The sequence below is a fragment of the Bombus pascuorum genome, chromosome 10, assembly GCF_905332965.1.
Source record: "Bombus pascuorum chromosome 10, iyBomPasc1.1, whole genome shotgun sequence".
Lineage (NCBI taxonomy): Eukaryota > Metazoa > Arthropoda > Insecta > Hymenoptera > Apidae > Bombus > Bombus pascuorum.
The window spans coordinates 10767089-10788957 of NC_083497.1; the positions used below are offsets into that span (position 1 = coordinate 10767089).

General features: G+C 38.9%; 1 protein-coding gene across 4 annotated transcripts in view; it reads left to right on the forward strand.

The window, feature by feature from the left end:
• Positions 1-21869, forward strand: part of LOC132911452 (uncharacterized) — a 41718-nt gene that overhangs the window by 9592 nt on the left and 10257 nt on the right. For all 4 annotated transcript variants that reach the window (XM_060968068.1, XM_060968071.1, XM_060968070.1 and 1 more), the window contains exon 7: positions 21147-21469. In XM_060968068.1, the coding sequence (XP_060824051.1) occupies positions 21147-21469 (323 nt within the window). The remainder of the gene's footprint in view (positions 1-21146; positions 21470-21869) is intronic.

Below are 21869 nucleotides of genomic sequence, written 5' to 3' on the forward strand. Positions count from 1 at the left end.
TTTCCTCCTAAAGATGCACGTTGCCTACTCGTCGTCCGCCGATAAGCTTGATAATCAAAGGGTGGGGTTTTGTGGTTGAAATCGACGATGTAAACAGTCGGTTAGGATACTCAGTATCTTTCAGTCATCTTTTGTTTGTGTCGAGATCACGTTGTGCCGGGATTACTGGTGAAGCAGTTTTATATTATTATTATTATTATCCAAGTGGTGTCTAAAGTGCTCTTAAAAATCTCATCTCGATCGATAATATTTAGGTGTTATCATCGAAGATTCGTTCGAAGACTATCTTCGATTCCAGTTTCTGCGATTCCCGTTTTATCCCCCCGATCTACTATCTTGGCCTTGAACCGGACTCTTAGTGCCCTACTGTAACGATTATGGCGTGAAGGAGCTTTCGAATTTTGAAATCCGTAACCGCTTGTCGAAACAGAGGTGAGTCAAGTGGGAATGTTTCTATTACACATCAGCCTCATTGTATTCAATTTTACATTTTACTTTATACGTTTCCTTTCTATCATGTAATATCTGTCGAGATTCTTTCCGTCTGTAAGTGACTATCGATTGCCATAGGGAACTACGTTTCTCCCACGTCATACCTTATTTTTCGTCGACCAGTGCCGTGTTTCTGTATCCACTAACGAATAACGAATAATTAAGATATTTAAGGAATACCATGCAGAAAAATAATTATATAATTTTATATTACTGAGAATTCATGAAACTGGGAAATACAGGTGTACAATTGCCTACGTGACAATTGTATGTTTTATAAAGTAGTAATCATTCAGATAAAATGGAATCGTGGAAGTTTCGAGTGACTTGCTCGCGATGAGGTAGGTCATTCGCCTTTTTTTTCTCCTTCGGTGGAATACCTTCGACGAGATGCCAAGTGGCTCGTTTAACGATTACGCCACTCGAACCACTAAGCTTGTCGATCGCAACATTAAGTGTACTGTTAAATTCAAAGTACGTCCATTAATGTTGCCGTGTAAATGTTCTTTATACACGGTGGTCTACCTGCTTAACACCTTACCGTGTCTAATTTGGACAGCATTTAACGATTTCGAATTATAACTTTTCTATTTCCGAATATTCTTCAACTCTGATGAGATCCTCGATTCTGTGTTCGATCCAGCTTTCGTTCTAACCCAGAAAAGAACTTTTAATCAGAATTTACATGTTATATGTTATATCCAGATTTAAAAAGTTATAGCTTAAGAATTCGTACTTTAGATAAAATTATTTTCCTTAGGAATAATCGTCATAAATGGTCAGAATTCATTTTTGGTTACTCGTTCGCATTATTGTTAACGAAAATAGTTTCTTATTAAAAATAATCATTCTTTGGTTATTTTCGTCGATCGTTAATTTTTATTAATATTTGTAGATTAATTGTAACAGTTATAGGTAAATATTTTTTAATCGTTTCATTTTTGGAAAAATTTCTTTATGATTTAACAATCACCGTCGTCCGTTTAAACAAAACTTACCATTGTCTTTTGATATTGTCAAAAAAATCTACATGAAAAATCACATATATTGATACCAACTCTACCAGATTTTTCTAAAATATAAAAGATCTTCTAAAAAGAGAAAAATATGCGAAGGATCGAAAGAAAGGTTTTTGTTGCGGGTCGATTTTCATCATTTGTTCCCAGAGAATGAGAAATTCTTGAAAGAAGTATCCTGTCAGGCGATGTTGAAAATACGTCAAGACACCTGGTATACGGGCAAACCGTTACCTGTTTCATCGACGTGAAAAGGTTCAATCTATCCTCGTCCACGTAGCCGATTTTTCCCCTGAGGTTTGTATGTACTTGCGCTTAGCATACAGCGGTAAACTCGTACCCCGTTGATATTTTTCTTCTAAATGGGGTGACTTGGAGCGCGTAAGTCGGGACAGATTATAACATTGCGTGACTGGCGTAATTATCCTCACGCTGAACTCACCGCGCGTAGCTACGTACATGGCATTAAATTCCAGTTATCGACCTCGTAAGATCGTTTTTATTCCCATGGAATCGAATTAATTCGATTCGATCAACTGGTTTCACCTAGGCAGAGGAACTCCATTAAAATTGGAGCAATCGCAATTATATAATCTTTACGAAAAATGCAGATAGCACGCGTTTCGTTACATTAATATATATGATTAATAATTATTACATAAGACACGCGCGTTGAATGGTTAATTACGCAATTTACTCGGAGGTTACAATTTATCAAAGAACGTAATTTTCAATTTATCCTTCAGCTATGATTGTGCATCTGTTCAAGATTGAAAAAAAAAAGCTTTTACATAAACCGTAGAAAATCGAGTAGCGTTTATTGAAAGCGGTCGTAACGCGAAACAGTAATAATAATTTTGTAAGGACGTGGAACGGCGACACGCTCGAATACGTGGTTGGTCGCTGCGAAATATGCCAAGCGCGTTTCCTCTTTTCTACAGCTTAGAGAACACCACATAGCGGCACTCGAATCGCTTATGGCATCGTTCGTCAGTAGAGTACGACGGGATCGAAGACAACGCGGCGTTGTCAAAAGAAATGGATATCATTGTCAGTGGTCGAAACTCATCGTGACTCTATCGATCGTCGCTAATCCTTGCTTTTACTTCTTACGGTATACTCTACTTTTCTGTCTTCCTCGCGATAAATCTCCATTATCGTACAGACCCGGTACAAGAGAAAACTGTATTGTAAAAAGTGGAGCGCCATCCTCGTCCTGTTATAAACAGCACGTTTGTTCCAGCAATGATGTAAGTTTCACGATTAAAAAACTAGTCTCCTCAAGTTAATTTACATGCATTTTTCATTCGATGCACGTATCCGTAAGAGTTATTATAAACAGTGATACGATACTTCGAATAGAGTATAAGTCGAAAGAGGAAATACTTGGAAGACTGTATTTCTTGTTTTACAATTAGTAAGAGTGATACGTTTTTATTGCTTTCTTCGTGATCTTTTAACTTCGTTAATATTTCTTCTCCGCGTTTTCGTTTTAAAATGTTAATTAAGCTAATATAATCTTGATGTAACTGTGACTAATTATATTTCAAAATAAAAGTTGTAGTTATAACGTTGTTGTTTCTGGAGAAACGCGTTCGAGAAAGTCTGTTTCGTCGGAGAAGCAAAGCATCTAAAAAGCTGTACGCGCTATCATTAAAACGGAATCAAAATTTTCTGCCGTAGTAATTGCAAACGATGAGGTCATTCGAGTAGGTGATCCTCTAGCGACCATGGCCAGTGCACGGTTAGTATAATATAAGCCTGTCGTAGCTTAAGGGCTCGGCAAAAGGATACCGCATTATTTTACGTAAACGTCATAGTGATGCAATTTGCTGTCGTTTCCGTAGTATCAATTTGGCTCGATGAGAGAGCACAAGGATACTTTTGGATCACGAAAGCACTCTTATCGTTTCAAGATGAGTCGAATCGACCGCGTGGCCGAGCTGGTATCGTCGATACGAATGCAATAAAAGGCACTTGGCCATGGAACAGGCAGCTGCTGCATTCTCAGTTCATGCATTGCATCTGCAACGAACTGATTGTATTTCTTTTCTGCATCGGTGTCCCATGCGATTGTTTTGGATCTGTAAGAAATTTCTACAAGGTCTTCGATTTTATCAATCCTGCTGTTGCGAATCAACGTGATAATGATTGATTAATTTTCTACTCTGAATACTAATTCGTAGGTAAGAGGAAGTACTTTAATACGACATAGTCGAACAAGGAGACACGTTCTTAGATTCAAAAATATGTAATTTTTACATATTTTTATATATGTAAAATGTACCTTTTAAAAATAGGTAAATATAGGTAAAAATTTTACCTTTTAAAAATAGGTAATGAAACCATCATACTCTGTAAAAAGCCGGAGACTAATGTTATGTCGTTGTTCCTAACAGGCTTTCTTCTCATTTTTAACTATTTCGTGGTTTAGCCTTTATAACCGAAACAACATCCTTTTCAATAATAAAATGATATTAAAATCAGAATAGCGACAAAGATGTGTCAATCGGTGATTCAAGTATCAGTTCAATTATCGTAGCATTCATTCTCACAAAACATTGATTCATCGTGAGGTAGATTCATCTGTGTTCTCAAATCTTCTTTAATCTTCTTTAATCGTGGTGATTCGAAAGTTCGCGAAACATTAGCAGAAAGTCTACAATTTTCTGAGTGATACAGGAAGTTCGTACAATTCCGTGGGAACATTGTTTCGCCATTACTCTTGTGCAGATTAGAAGTGGCATCGCGTGACGTTAAGTAATGCGACCTATTTTCTCTCAGAAAAGCCTTGAGCGCTCCAATTTCCTTATTTTTTCTGTTTTTCATTTAACCAAGTACTCGAGCATTTTTGTCCACTAGGTCTATTTTTTTCAGCATCTTGTGTTCTGCTAGAGTTCATAATTACAATAAACTGTAGGTGCCTGGTGCAGACATCGTGCTCGTTCAGAACCCCTGCTCTCCGCGTTGAGCTGTTCATTTCACACGAATCGTGGTACATACCGGTTCTGGACGATCGATAAAAAGGATAGAGAACCGCAGATAGTTCGCACTCGACCATTTCTCCAAGAGGGAACAAAAACTTTGCTCGGACATTTTGTCCCAGAAATTCCTCCGTTCTGTTCTCGAAATTACTCATTGTCTTCGTTCTATCTTTGAATCATTGTATTACCGTTTCTTCCACGAGAGAATATATACGATGACTCACACAAGTACTTGGACATTCACCATAGGAAATTTTCATGTATATATCATACGTGTGTCATATGAAACATTTTGAAACGATGATTAACTCTATAACGAGGCAGAACTGTTACTACTATATCGATATACTTTGAAGTAAATCTAAAAACGTACGTGATATTTAGCGAGATACATAGTATGTATCTCGGAAATATCAGAAAAGTATTCGTTACTTTAATAAACCACTGTATTCAGTGGATCGTCGTTAATCTTGTGCTAATTTCTTGTTAAATGCGTTTGTAGTAAATATTACGTAACTTCTATATACATTTACAAATTGCTTTCGAGTTTTATCAACATAATCATGCCACTCGCTTCATATTACGGTGCTAACGAAATATCCCAAATGTTTTATTTAACGCGTACAGCATACGCATGAAAGTATTCCGATAATAAATATTCGAAAACCTTGGCGAGCCATTGTATGCAAGCCACTGTAGCGTAGCTGGCCCTCGTGACGAAGTATTTGCTGAAAGGTGTAATTTAATGGAATAGAAAGTTCCATCAGCAGACGCCAGTTTGGCAGTTATCGATGCTACGTGTTCTGCTTTTACGGGATAATGATTCAATTAAAAGTACACGAAGGATTATAGTCGTAACCGTGGTAACGCGTGTTTTCTTCACCTCGTTGGTTAGTTATGCGCTCGAAAAAGGCTACTTTAATTGTACAAACGAGCAAACATTTGGTTTGTTTGTTCGATATTTCGTACAGTTCGAGGTTTATCGGTCGTGAAGAACGCGCTTTATTACATGGCAACCGTGCTGCGTTAGTATTTAATGATAGGATAACGGCGGTGCGATTAAGTGAATGAGATCGTGGGATAACATCATTCACATTTTATCTTTGATCGGGTTATTGGCCTGCGAAACCTGGGCAGAGGAGCCCTATTCCGCAGGCCTACTTGATTTTATAGGCTGATCGCCATCTGGATTCGAAGCACGGCAAAACTTCCTTCGGCGTTTGACTTGGCCCTTTTGAATGCAAACGACAAACAAAAAAAAAGAAAAAAAGTAGCGATGGGCCGAAACATGGTTTACCTTTAACACTTTCACTTCTGTCGAGACATACGACGCGTTTTCACGATCTGTTCGCACTTTTGTTTTTATTCTAAATAGTAGCAGAGGTTGTTTCAAAATAAAAAATTTAATTATGATTTTATAAAGAGATTTCATTATGGTTGGGCTATGGATTTGTCATGCTTTTACGGGAAATTCGTAGATACAAAAATGCGTACGAAGATACGTAACATATGTAATACTCGATGTAATATTTCGTAGGCGAAACAATTTTCCAACTACGTTACATTTTTCAATTGCATTCGTGGAAATATGAATTTGCATAAATGTCAGCAGTTTAGCTGTGACTAATCGATACACGTGGAAACAGAAAATGAATTACAGTCAGCCATTAAAGACTGCGTGCATTCTATAAGAAAGCTGTTTCTATCGAAACGAAATTTCGCCGAATTAGCCAACAACTTATTGACGTATAGATTGCATTGTTTCGATAACGCTGTTGACGCAACTGTTGCGTTTCTGTCTTCATAAAATATTCATTGCTGTTGCATTTTCACATTTAAAAGTGGAATATTACGTCACAGTAGTAGTTATGTATTTCCGTTCATAAATAAATGACACGCGCAAGAACCTTTAAGAATTGTTATTTAGCCCAAAACTTACGTAGAGAAAGTATATAAATATTTTACGTATTTTTGCATAATTTTTTTTTTTTCACATTCAGATTTCCCATAATAGCGCAAAAGCGTATCTATCGATACGAATTTGCATATCACTCCAGACGAAAGAAAATGAAATTCATCGACAGAGAAAATTGTTACAATCTACAAAACTGGATGACAAGCAAATCGATCGCAAAATAATCGACGCACGATTAACATTTTAACACAGTAAAGAGACCGGGTTCGAAGTTCATTCTACACGAGGTTACGACCGTCGAAAACGTGGGAGAACAACGTGGAACACTGATCGATTTTATGCCCGCTAGCCGGATTAATATCTGGAACGTAACAGGTTCTTTTATGGTGACCCCTTCGGTCTCGCCTCCTCGTATAATTTATCGCATTCGCGTGGGCGTATACAGGCTCTCGACGCACAGGCAACCTGCATCCCGAGTCGCTTTCCCTTTTTCGGAAATCCGGCTGCCCGCTTCCCTCCCCTGGCCCTAAACCAATGAAAGAAGAACAGAGACGACAGAAGGAAAGCCTGCGACGCACATCCGGCTCTTTCGTCGGCCGAATATTCTTTCAACAGCCCCGTTTTTCCCGTACGAAAATAGAATACCGGCGTCGCTGCCCTCCAGGGAATCCCCTGGGGTGCATTTTCCCCGCCCTCAATGGCGAGAATTTTAATTGAAACGCGACAAGATTGACGTAGACTCGTTAGCGTCGCCCACCGCAATCTTGATCGAATCACGAACGCTAGAATAGAGAAAAATAGTAAATTATTCTATATGTAACTTCGTTTTTTAACGTTAACTTTCACTGATGAAAAATTAGTTCTTCTGTAGATATGTAAATTAAAAAAAAAAGAGATAACAATACATTTCTCTTTATGTTTTTTAAAGAGTGCTTTCTTAAATCGTACCGCATGTTTTCGGAGCAGTTAGAGATATTTTTCGTGTTTAAACGAGTCTTCAAATGAATTTCAATGAAGAATATTTGTGACTCTATGTCTTGTATGAATTTAGAAGAGGCGGTACGAATAGCCAATGGTTTGAAAGTTAAAATAGAGATGGTTCGAAGTACAAGAAGGACAAAGTTGTACGAAGTTATATATATTTAAAATTTTATGTAATTGAGAAGCTAAGGAATACGAAGCGTTCGTAATATCGAAAAGAAACTGCTAATGATGAAAAATAGTTCAGTTGAATAGGTGATGAGTTCGTATAGAGCAAACTGGTATGCGAGGAAACACGCAGCTGCAGACAATGTGCACTAATGAATGATAATTAATCGGTGCCTTCAAGAGCAATGATTACAGCTGCGCCGGTAGTAATTTACGATTACAGATTATATTTGACGCTGGGATAGCTCGTGTAGTGTACAATCATGACCCGATTACGAGCTCGTCGTATATTTTATAATCGTTCGAGGATCGTAAAAACAAAGTGTTCCCTTCTGTCGTCTATCCTGTTCAACCAGCTGCGATTCTTAATAATCACATTGTTTGCTGTCTATTGTTCTTATATTATTATTATATATATAACATATATAAGGATACAAGGGTTTGTTTTTACCTATACGATGGCGAATATATAAATAGGGAAATACCTAAATTCGTTTGCATTGCGAAGAATTTTGTTTTTATTTTTATTATAAATATAGGACGGCGTTCAAATTGATTATAGAGATTTTTCCTATTTACATTCTCGTCATTGTACTTATCGTTAGTTAATAGCTCGATACTGCACGCAATGTTTAGTACCATCGTCATATAGCAAACGATCGCGCACGAAATAACAAAATTCTCATTCATTAACACGTATCATCGACAAGAGACGCGTCGACACACTTGCACGCAATTTCAAAATGACACAAGTGATCATTGCCCTGTGCACCTTTTCATCGCAACTCGATGATTCACCATTGGCGTTCAGCCAGCCTTCGTTTTTCCATAAATCATGCGAGAACAAGGAATGAAAACGAGCGCGTGCGTTTCCCACAGAAACGATCGAAACTTTCGTGGATCTCTCCTCGTTAAGAGCCGGTCGTCGGAAGTTCCGTGAATTAGTATCATAAAATGCCATGTCACGTGCCTGGTCTCGATTTATCTTGACGAAATTTGAAATTTTAAACTAGGTCGCTTGATCTCATCCGTATTTTAAAATTTAGCTCAAAGACTCGAGTTTTGTTCAGAGTGAAGCATGGGGCAAAGTAGCCGATTCAAATTTATGCAAGTTTCTTTCTTTTTTGTCTAACAAATCTCCGTGTACGTTGAAAAGAAGATAGCCTTGTTGACTGGATTCTGGGTCGCGAACGCGAGCCCACGCTCAATTTATGCACGTTCCTATCAGAGGCTGGAAAGAAGCTCCAATTGACTCTAATTTTTCGAGTGTCTTCGTTAAAATTATTCCTCTCAGTTCGTGTCTCCTGTGGGGAAGAAGCGTTTCGAAAGCGATGGTCAGAATCGTATCAAGCCGAAGCAAGTAGACTAGTCGACGATCAAAATCCACGTTTGAAATTAATCTTTTAATGGTAACGAAATTTCTATTCTATGTCGTACGTGATTATTAAGAAACTAATCGATCATATGTTATACAATCATGTATAATTATGTAACTGCAATCTATATAACTATTCATAGCTTTTATCGCTAAAATATAAAAAACAAAATATAATTAATGTTCAAAATCTTTACAAGCTAATGTTATCAGTTAAGGTTATACTCTGTCTGTGAATTTATTAAAAACAAAAAGTGCTGTTGATAGACAAGACAGAAGTTTTATGTTCACCTAATACGTGCAAACGTTCCGAACGTGAACCAACTAGAAAGTAATTAACTCTCGCGGATCATATTAATAACGGTGCACATCGGTGTTGGCCGGTCGTTATGCATTCTTCCGTTGCACGTGCAACCGGGTGCATGCCTTTTATTTCCTGTCCTGCATTTCGCGCGAGAGCACCTCCACGGGAGCCTCGCCATTACGATTCTTGGTAAAAATAAGCTCGCGCGAGCAACATTCCCCGACCGATTTCCAAAAGTGACTGACCCCGAAAGTCGACCCCTAAATAAATACGGATTTATCTCGTCGTTCGTCGCTAGCAGCTTGCTCCGAGGAATTTATGCGCCGCTATAAAAATCTCCGTTAAAATCAAGTTTACCAAGAGGAATATCCAAGTGGTCAGCCATTTTGCAGCGAATCGCGTGCAGTTTGAAACTGTCCACGATGTTCTCTCTCCCTCTCTTGATATCTATCGTCAGATAACACGGTTCTTGGCCTGTTACGCGCTATTTATAGCTTATTTTCAATCCCCGTGACGAGCTATTGTCACGATAATACGATACCATTGGAAGTCCTACTTTCGAAAAAAAAAGAAAAAAATGAAAGAATAGCTTCATCGGTAGAGATAGTGGATTTAAAATATGGAACGCTTAGATTTGACGATTCGTGCTTTCGAAAGATGCAGATCCCTATATATACGTTATTGCTCGCAAGTATTTTAAGATTCAATTTTTCATCGCTTCGTATTTTGCTATATATATGTATATAATCGCAATAACGAAGAAGAAGAAGATAATTCGGATCTTTTGCCAAATTTCTGATTAAATTACGTAGTATCGAAAAGATGCGAGCGATACTGATGTTTTATATTAGGTTCGAAAGGTTTCTTTCGTTTTATAAGGAAATAATAGATCACGCAACATTTTCCGTTTTATATGATTTTATCGAATTACGTATGATCCATTTTGTTTTATCAAAATAAAGATCACAACGTCCTACAGATTAGGTTTCATGTTTGTATAAAGATGCGTCTGTAAAAGAAAGACACTTTTCGGACAACCTAATATTTCAGATCCATGGTATCTCTTTCCACATAATACTCAGCAAATTTCGCCTGAATCGACCATTATTCGCTATCATTAAGAAGAGTATTCGTGAGAATTATTCGCTGTCGATCCGAACGACACAGCGGAATTTTAGTATCGGGGTGAAAGTCGGAACGAACGGTAATGAAATCGCTGCAATCGGTATCGAGCTTCGTTGTTTCCGCGTTTCGTCGCGCCCTAAAAAGCTACTCGTCCGTCAAGGAAGTATATTTTTTCTCGCACTCGAGCAGAAGAGAGTTGTTTGTTTGAGCTTCCGTTGAGATACGACGAGAGAAGATCGAAGGGAATAATCGTGTCTTTTTCCGGGGCTACGGGCCGCGACTGTTAATGCACGCTCCTCTACGTCCTCCCCTGCTGTTAATCGTTATTCCAACCGCGTAGCGAAACAATGCTTGCGATTTCCGCGCGCTGCTTCATTAGAATCGTTTAGGCAACGCTCACGATATATTGTCTTGGTAATATCGAATCGACGTCGCTTCCTCCGCTACGAGGATTCGTGCCAACCGCAGTTCCTGTTCGTCGGATTACGATTACAAATTTTTCATTTTTTCAAATTGATAATTGTAAGCAAATTCTAATAGCGAAGCTAATTACTAAGATAGTATGAGTACACGTACAGTAACTCACGAAAATATTTAAGTATATTTGAAAAATATTTGGAAATTTCATTAGCACCGTAGCGAGACTCGACTATCGTGTGACGACGATCGTCTATGTATTCGGTAATAATTTGAATAACGAAGGACAATTTGCCATTTACATGAGAGTACGTGGATGTGCGACATATCGTGGTTAGAAAAGTGAAGTTTCTACGTGTAATTCTAATTCGATGACCAAGGACTGTGCGAAGACCACCGTATCGTTAAAATTAATGCATTAATGAGCTAGATAGCGAAGAGCATTGACTTGGTTTGACGTCCAACGATCTTAAAACGGCATGAGATGGAAAGTAAAAAGTAAAAACTTTCTTTCTTACGTTAAGTGCACTTTGTGCACATATTTGCCAGTCTACGACACGTCCACCTACTTGCACCGTGTAAAACGAGTCACGTTCTACGAAGGATGTAATTTTCCAGTGGTTTCTTTGTCAAAGAAGAAATTCGTTCGATACCAATGCTAGACAAAATACTAATTTTTAATACTCCCAATTAATTCATTATCGGTGCGTATCCTTTCTTTTTCTCCAGCATCAATCTACCCAGTTTCCCTTTTTATCTGAATAGTCGTATGATCAAAGAAGAGGGAAAAAACAAAAGCTCGCTCTCTTGGCGTAGTCGAGACCAGTTTCTTGGCGGGGATTGATTAATCGCCCAGTTTCCAATGTGAACGAAACCGCGCGAAAAAAAGCGGTTCTGAAAGCAGTAGAGAACGGCGTTCTCCTAATTTAGCTGACACAATTTTTCTCGGCGGTCGTCGCGACGCTGCAACGTCGTTTCCCTTTTGGTAGGCGTCGTCGCGCCCCACAGAGGAACCGACGATCGTATACGCAAGACGAAGAGAGTATGGTTCAAATGTCACTGTGGTTTATTTTCGTTTATATATAGAAACGAGAGAGTTCAGCCGGTGTCACTTACCCCTGACTACCGGCGACACTTGGGCCCGATGATTTCCCAAAAAGAAGGATCACCAGAATGTGATCCATCGTGGATGAGAGAATCGTCGCGTTCATTTCGCTACAGCTAGTCATTTAGAAAAGGACTCGACCAAGTCTGACACTTTTCAATATCGAATCTTTCTCTTTTAATTGTTACAAAGTTTTAAGGTTGCAGAATATTGAGCGAAAAAAGTTACGTTGAAGCTTCTCTCTTTCTAACCTGATCGACAAGATATTTCTTCAACTACTTCGATAGGATATTCTGCGTAATTATTATATTTTAGAAAATCAACTGACTTTAATGACTTCGCGAAGATGATATGGAAGGTAATTTAAACTGTTAAATGGTTCTTTCCAAAGTTTGTCTTAGAAATTGACACAAGTAATTTTTCTTGCGCCAGAGTTTCAGAGATTTATCACTACGGAGAGAATGTTCAGAAAGATTTGAAATGAATTATCGATGCTTCTCGAGTTCTTGGTCGAACGTAGATACTGTAGACAGACATGATTCTCGTGGCTTGGACGCATAACCGGAAGATCGTCTTAATGCCGGTATTTAAACCATGTCGCGGTGGCAGTGGCTCTCTATTTTCGGCTCGTCTCCCCTCAATTTACCGTTCATTTCGTAACTCAATATACTTTGCGAGCTCTCCACTACGACTCTAGGATAGAATTACCTAGTGCACCACGTTGCATGCGCGTCTTCTTCTTCGGAAGTCGTATAGACTCGCTCCGAATCGTCGTACTGCAATTGTATCTCAACAAACAGGTATTTCAATGGGAATTAAAATCGATCGCCTGGTATTATCATTTCCATTTCACGTACAAGAAAGTGCACTTCATTATCCCTTTGATCGTCGATAAAAATTGGCCATTAATTGGGTGACCAAACAAGATTACAGGTATCTCGGATTATGTTACTTTTCACGAAGAAACTCGTCGGCAAACAGAGTCTCGACGATTTGTTTGTTAAGCCTATCTTACGTAACGATTGTTTTACTTTTTATCAAACATAGGGAATTTGTTATCGATAGAAAAATACAATTGGATCGAAAATTACTCGAAGAACGCAGCACGCGTTGATAATTCGCAATTAGCTGGAATTCATCGAACCCATGAGAGCTCAAGCAAAGTGCATGATCTTTACAATTAAAGCCTGTTTGCTGACACCGATGACTTGCAAAATCTTTGATAGCCGCTCAACTTTCCGTTCACTCAGCAAACAGAAACGATAGGAAGAATTCCTGAGTCGGATCATTCAAACTGTGCAAAAAGTTCCTGAAGAATCTGAAGATAGTTGCATTTTCGAACCACATAGGCACAGGTGTTGTCTACGTCCAAAACAAAATTTTACCAATATTCGCTCAATTTTTCCAATTAAGGAAAGTCGAAAAACCACTTACTGATAAATACGAATAATCTAAAAAAAAAAAAAAAATTAACTGCTCGGTGCGTAATAGCAAATAATTGATTCCCTTTTTCTTGTGAAACATTTTATTGCGCTTTTCTTCGAAGAGATTTCCTGATAGAAAGTGATTTCCCGAAGAGAATGGACGAACGATAGACTAAGGAGAAAACGATATATGTGTTGAAGAGCAAGGAACTCTGGAGGACACGACTTGGCATACGTGATAAGTTGTTGCTATCTTCTTCGTTGTACACGCGATCTGCACGGTAATATACTCATACAGGTTGTTTCACGTGCAGCAAGACGCGAATAAAATGAATCGTTAACACGAATGTTGTTATTTTTAGCATAATCTTGTTATTTCAACATCGACAGAGTTGCAGCTGTACGTCGAGCTAGCATAATATTTCACCTATTGTTTGCCTACATAGCCGTCGTTGTTTGGTTTCAATAGTGACACAAGCTACCAAGCGCCCAGTTGCTGATACCTTATCACGTTCGCGACTTGAATCATTACTTAACCGCAACAAGATAAGGCCGAGTGTTTTTATTCCTCGCGTATGCTGCTTTCGACGTTTCCTCGAGAAGAATAGCTATTCGAAGGCAACGTGCGGTATATTTACTCGCTCGTACCACTTGGTCATTCACTCGATATTCATGAATGGAACCGATAACGATTCCTTTCCGACATTCGTTTACTCCAATCAATTGATACTTGAACACTTACATAATGGAATTCTTTTCTGAATATATTATGTGTCTTTTACGAAGCAGTTTGAAATTTCATTGGTACTGTAACGAGACACAACTGTCGTGGTTATGTTCGTGAAATTTGGAACTAATCCAATAGGAATGTACATATAGAAAGATATGTGAGTCATTTGTTGCAGACATATATTTAGTAAAAATCGATACAATGACTCATAAAAATATTTGAGTATTTCGGAGATTTTTGCATATAAGCGTATGCTTATAATAAATGTCTTGTAACTTCTAAAATATATAAATTTCAGATTAACTTAAAATTTTAACAATGTAATCACGATAATCGTGTCTCGTTACAGTGTTAATTAAATATATAAGATAGGTCTGATTTTCGGCTTACATCATCTGGTATAAACATTTGATAAATACTTAAATACTTCCGTGAGTGACTGTATTAGTATCTCCAATGAAATAGGGAGTCTACTTCACTCGTAAATGGACAATCGACTCGTGAAAACGATCGTACTTCGATTCAACGTGCTCCACGATTCAGTTCAAGGGCTCCACTTGGTCGATTGATCGAACAACGCGTAGAACCATTGACAATATGCAGGCTTTACGCGCACCGTGCTTTGCTTTGAGTATTGTCCCGTGTAATTTTCTATTCGTTCAGCCCTACCTTTCGAATGGAACTTCACCATAAGCGCACCATATTGCATTTGAATTCATAGCTGCGCTTTCTGCATTCTCAGACGGCAGCTCTTGTTTCACGCTAGTCATACGTGCCTGCCGTCCGTATTTATGTCGTTCAGCAACTTTTTCGGTGACCAGGATACATTCGTTTCGGATCAAACGCACGTAGACTCGTTTAGATGCGCGAGAAACATGTAGCAACGCGAGGAATTTTTATGAACCCGTTCCAGACACGTCTGGGAAGTGTCTAATCGTTTCGTTGAAAATGTTACGCCATTCGAAATCGATCGGCCATTGAAGGCTATAGTGCAACCAGGAAGCAACTCTAATATTTAAATTGTACTTATTGGAAGAGAGAGAACATGTTTCATTGAAAAATGCAAAAGCTTACTATTATTAGATCGCTCTTGAAGAGAAATTAAAAAGGGATGTATTTTTATAATATTAGTATCTTATTGAATATTGAATTTATGCAATCTATCAATTTCTATTAATGAATTTCGACTTCTAATCCGGTTAGGGTGATGGAAAATCCTATGATGGATGGTTTTTCGATTGTCATAGATCCGGTCTATCGTTCGTCTATTTTTGGATCCGAGGAAACAGATCCGCGTGATTTATGGATTCGGTAAGTGAAACCGACAAGGTCTAGTATGTCACTGCAAGGGAAAAGTGAAGGGTTTCATGCTCATACTAGCCGATTGGAGAATGTCAAGTCTGTGTTTAACGATCCCTGCATCAACACGATACCCTGGAAACTCGAGTAATCGTATAAATATTTAAATTTCGATTAAGAATACAATTTGGACTGTTTTAACCTTCGTGATTATGGAAATAGAAAAGTCTGGCAGAGATATCCGGGATTAGTTTCAAAGATAGAATATTCAGTAATTCAGTATCTAGAAATAGACTGGAATAACTTCTATAAAAAGCTTCTGTGAACTTCAGAGGACTTCTTTGTGCTACCAACTGCTTTCCCGAACATTATCCATTTTGTATGAGCGAAGAAAGGTAATATGTCAGGCGACGAGTTTCCTTTGGACGATAAATATTCTCGAATACGATGTACGACGAAAAAATTGGAACCTAAAAATATGTTGCTATTTGGAGAAGTAATTCTGTCACGCGAAGGATTCATTTGTATGAAGAAATTCAACGGTAAGGATCCAGCTAAGTTTTTCAAAGATGGAATTGTAACAGTAAAAAGAAAGTAGTTAAAATATAAGGGAAAGAAATACCGGGAAAAGAATTGCAGCAATAAAAATACAAAAAGATACCAAAGAAGGAATTGCAGCAATAAAAACAGAAAAGATACCAAAGAAGGAATTGCAGCAATAAAAACACAAAATGATACCAAAGAAGGAATTGCAGCTATAAAAACAGAAAAAGATACCAGAGAAGGAATTGCAGCAATTAAAAAAGAACAGACCAAGTCGAAAGAGAATTCCAGCAATTAGGAAGACACAGGAAAAGGCAAAGGGGGATTTCAGCAATTAGAAAAAGAACGCAAGATAAAGAAGAAGGATGAAAAAGTGAACGATAACGGTTTAGCGATGCAAGCAGCAACAGTAAAAGACAGCAAAGAGAGATTTCCAACGATAGAAAAAGTAATTTTAGAAAAGTCCAGCTGCTGACAAACTGTGGACACGTTAAAGAGTAAATCCTAGGAAATCCCTCTGAAAAGAGAGGGTTATTAACCCTAGGGACTCCTTCGTCTGATATTTTGCCGCTCTTACGAACGTGAAATTGAACGCACGAGTCTCTCTTCCGACGCGTGAACTTCTGTGGAAACGGTACGCGTGCCAGACACGTGTTCAAGCCACTAACCCTGTATTTTTCTACCCTGCTTCCGTCACTAATAACACCTATTCGTCATACGCGTGCTCTTCACAAAGTGTCCAATATTGGATATCTCGTTATATCGTACATGCGTGTCATTTCTATCTTCATATTCGGCAATAATCTATGCTCCAGTACACTTTCCATCACTTCGTTTGCTTCTCTAATTTACTATGTCGAAACGTAGAAAAACTGAGATGCAAGAATCGATATATGCAGTATTTAAAGTACATTGACAATGAATATTATATTGGAATTCTTATAAATATATACGAATCGACGCGACGTGTGCGTCGGTAGCACTAAATGTTAAATTATACGCACGAGAGGGATGGGAAAGCGTGCGAAGAATTCGAAAATCTGTGTACTGGGAGGAATGGTGGGTGCTTATTCCGGAGGACCGAGAAAAAGGGGAGAGCAAGGGGCGCGGAGGAAGCAACTCGTGTGCTTTCGTGGTTTTTTGAGTGTTCCCAAAATATCCTCGTGCCGAGGGCACAGCGAAAGATAAAGAGGGAGGAAAGAGAGGGAGAGAGTGCGTTACAGTCTTAGAAGAGAGAGATGAGATGGGAATGCCAGTCTTCGGTAACTAGTCATCCTAGCAACGTGCCTTCGCGAGTTCTTGCCGGTGACAAAGGTCGTCAAAGAAGAAGAAGATCTCGAGTTAGCCGATCTGAAGTTCCTCTGACCCGTGATTCATCGAAAACGTGTTGTTTCGACAGCGCTTTAGTCTTCTAGTGGTGTCACCTTATCCAATTAGTGTGAACTTGTTCCTGCAAATATTATCGTACAAAGCTCAAGACGATGGTTCTAAGAACACTTTAATTAATACGTCAAGTTTTTTTCGCTTCAATAATATCGGTGCTACTTTGTATCCAAGTTAAGAACAGACTGGTAAATGGATGATTTCACGAAGTTCAGGGTTTAAGAACAGTTCGAATCGATAGAAACGCGAGTAATCCGGCTCCGATATCAATCTCGGCGTAATATTCGAGAGTCGAAGACGTAGAAACGTAGTCGATGAACGTCGAGCACGATTGAAAGCGTGTCGAAGATGCCTCTGAAAATCGAAAGTGGCACCTACACGGTGAACCCTGTGGCCAAAAAGAACGTTTCCAAGTTCCTCCTTTGGAAGCACTGGCGTAGGAGGTATGACAATTTCTATTCCAACCTGCGTTTTGATTTGCAAGCGTGTACTCGTCCTACTCTCCATTTCGCGCGACTAGTTTCACCGATCTTATCTGACAGATCCTTTTCACTAGTTGATCACGTGTATGAATCTCTCATTTGTTGTATTATTGACGGTAATACATACGATAAACTATTGAATCTTTCAGCGTAGTATTTACATTTCACGTAATTTACGGTGAAACTTTTTCTATTAGTTGTTTTAGCGAACGAGTTCTCGCGAATTTAACGAACCGTTTTATTCATCCAACAACAACAGTTTCACTGTTTCCACTGACAGCTCTGTTAAACTCGGCTCGTGATATCTTCTCTTTTCCGAGCGAGTTTCCAGTGTTTCTTCTGAACTCGTGCTCGTTAACGTTGTGGCTAACGAGCTGTAATTTAATTACTTGATTAAGAGATGAATCTTGATAGAATTCGGCTAACTAGCAACGACACGCGATTTCTTCGATCGGCGAACGCACGAGGATTCTCGTGACGCTTTGACATTTTCTATGGTACCCCACCACGTTCATTCCCACGCGTGTACGTCTACATTCATCATCAATACGTTCACGATCAAGCATGATCCGATCACCTTGCACTATCTTGGCATACCTTTGCTTCGCTGCACGTCTCATGCAATGCTCTTTTAATCCGTAACACCGTTTGCATACAGACGAACTTGCGCTCGATCAACCGCACTTATGCAACTCGTGAAAGAAAAACATAAAGAAACAATACCAACTGCAATCTTCTAAAATTGTCCTATAGAAATGTTTGAAATTAGATACACTGATGGCCAGAAGTGTCAGGACACTTATTAATTTATTGTATATCGATGAATTTCTTATGTGATTTATTACAAACCTGTTATTTTATTGCTATTATATGTAAAGCAAGATTTTGAATTTTCCAACGAATGTAACACGAGTTAGGTGTCCTAATACTGTACAGTGTATGTAACCTGTCGTTTGAAAAGTGTGATTATACGAAACCACGTGTACAACTAACAGTCTTAGTTTTTAACAAAATCGAAGGTTTTTCACTGTGAATGTGTACGTCCTTTACACGAAGAATGTAAAATATGCAAATTAATTGGCGTGACATTACAACTGTCTGATTAATATGATTTAAAATAGATCGAACCAATCACTCGCTCGACAATATCGATTGCTCGTTGCACACAGACCACCTTACGTTCCTTTTATATAATGCATGCGATTCTCGAAAGCGAATCGTACTCGATCGATGCACCAGCTTGCACTGCCTTCTGATTCTGCACAACCCCATGCGACTCGTGCAAAATCGGTATAAGCCTCGGCAACGATTAGCGTGCAATTAGTGCTGCGTTAATTCAACCGAAACAACCCAGCAGGCAGTTAGAAAACGATCGCAAATAGCGATGCAACGTTTCATCTACTTCAGCAGCTCATCTTTCACTATTCTCTACTTCTAGTTTTACATTTTTTCTTTTTTTTAGACTCTTCCTAGCTACGCTTTCAATCCTAAATTCGAAGCTATACAGGATGGTCCACGAATCGGTCGCCACGATATTTGATCTGGGTTTCTTTTTTCATTTCTCTTTTTTTTTTTCTTTTTTTTGTTAAAACCAGTCGGAACCAGTTCAGATATCGTGTTGACCGATTCATGGATCGCTCCTTATACTTTTGTCTTCATCGCTATTTGCAAGCACGTCTAAACGCGTTACAAAACATACGGTAGAACCTCGATCACCTGAATACCAATCAATGTAAAATTTCACGATGGTCCCTTGTAAGAGAAATTGAGACACGAGAACGGAAACAATTTTTATTCAGAAGTTATCTTTCCTATTTAGGACGATTCAAAATAGATGATCTGCGGGGATTAAAAAAGCTAGTTCGGATAATCGGGGTTCTAGAGGTAGCAGATTTTACGTTAAGAGAAGAAAACGTGGAAGCTGGTGCTACATATCGACAGATACGTGGATTTATTACGACGGATTCGTCAGTATTCTGCCACCGGTCGATTCATAAAATTAGATCCACGCGAATAAAGTTTACACACGCGTTATTTGCTTTTTAAAGTCACGGGGCCACGCGGCACCTCTCTCTCTGTCTCTCTCTCTCTCTTTCCGTGATTCACGATGATAAAATTGTTTGCTCAACCAGTGGCACGATTATGCGCGAAATTACCGAGGTTCACGGAGCATGCAGTTTCGTTAAGCAATCTTGTAATTGTTTTGTAGGATTTTCCGCCTTGCTTTCAACCGTGAACACACCGCAGTGAAACGAATTACGCTATTTTCCTCGAAACAATCGGGCATTTTAAAGCGTTTATCTCGAACCATTTCTCGGTGAATCTAATTCGATTTAAGCTCGATCTCGCGATAACGAAATTTCTTTTTAAGTGCACTACGCGACTAAACGATCGTTCTAACGTTGATTAAAAAGGTCTAGTGAAAGTCAACGTCGGGATTAGCCGGTTTTATGCTGCAAGATAGCACCAGCTTTCAATTAATATCCACGATGCCCTCGAGCTTCGTTCCATCGTGGAAAAAACAGTCGATTCACCTACTGGTGCGGTTTCTGTCGTTAAAAAGGGAACGAAACAAGCGGAACGACTCGAGCTTGATGCTAACTCGTTCCGCTTTCTCGCGATCCTTGCCGTTTACATACCGTCGATAATTTTCCTGCTCGAAGATACAGAAAATTGAGCGTTCCGTGATAGGTCGTGATGTCTCATTTAGTTCGTGAAATCGACGCGTTTTTCGCGTTTGATATTTTTCCACGTGAATTGAGAGGAACGACTCGAGAGCATCGGATCATTAGCAACGAAATTCCATGGATTAATCACGTCGAAGATGATGGATTTTATTCACGATGATTGGACTCTTATTCTTCTATTTTAGATTTTTACTTACCAGATTAGGATATTTGCATGTTTATAGGAAATTTGAAAGTGTAGAAATGCACACGCTGCACTTGGTATGCAAAAACGTACATCGCGTCTTATAATTACAAAACCACTTAAAAATTTCTAACTCTCATATTTTATATTCTGTGAAGTTTCTAATTCTTTTAACTAACATGGCAAGGAACGAGATGTACCATGCTAGAAATTATATTCAGAAACAATATTCCGCCGGGAACGGGATAGGCTATATTCTCTTTAACAAATAAATGAAAAAATATATGATAAATGAAAAAAATAAAAATTCGTACCCAAGCTATGAGTTTTCAACGGTAAATAAATGAATCTATCCTGCATCCATCATCTTCGTACGAGCAAGGAAACATCTTGAGAAAAAACAAGCAAATCCTCGATATGTTTTCTCGTAAAGAATCTTAGAGACTCGTGATTGAGGTTCACGAGAAAAAAAAATAGAAAAAATAGAGATGGGAAAGATCGGCGAACAAAAAGGAAACAAAAAACTCAACAGTGTGCACGAGGACCGCGGAGACGAGGATCGTCGACGAGCTTGCGGGCAAACACGTGGTGGCAGCGAGGTAGCGGGCCTGGAGGACGTCGGCGATTGCTGCGCCGCGACGCTGACGCCGTCGGTCCCAGGCGCCGCCGGCATCAGATCCAATCGCCGTACGAGGCCGCTCTCTCTTGCAGTACAACCTCTTAATTATCGACGCTTCGATCCGGACCCGAAAATCGCCATCGACATCGTCACCGGCCATCATCCTAACATGACTAGCCAGGAGAGCATCGGCAGCTGCAGTCTGGACGTCGATCAATCCGCGTCCGACCGATCAGGTTGGCTATCTTCGATGTCTAGCGTTTTCCAATAGGGACAGAGTTCACAACATTTACAAAAATTTTGGTCTGTGTAATTTTTGTCACGCGAATATGTCCTTCCTCTTACAGGAGATCGAGTAATTAATGAGAAATTAGGTGTAAGGTTTCATTGAAAATAGCGTGTGGACATTTTGTCTTCGGTACTAGAAATTCTGTCACAAGACAGTAGTTGAGAACGATAACAATTGAAGGATTTGCGACAATAAGGAGACAGTATTTATAGTATTTATTAAATGAAGAAAGACAATAACTGTTTTCATATTCATAAATGTAAAATTTAGTTCTACGAATATTAGCTGACTATGAATTTATAGCATTTGAAAAATTGATTCGACTTTGAGCTGGTGTTTGCTGAATT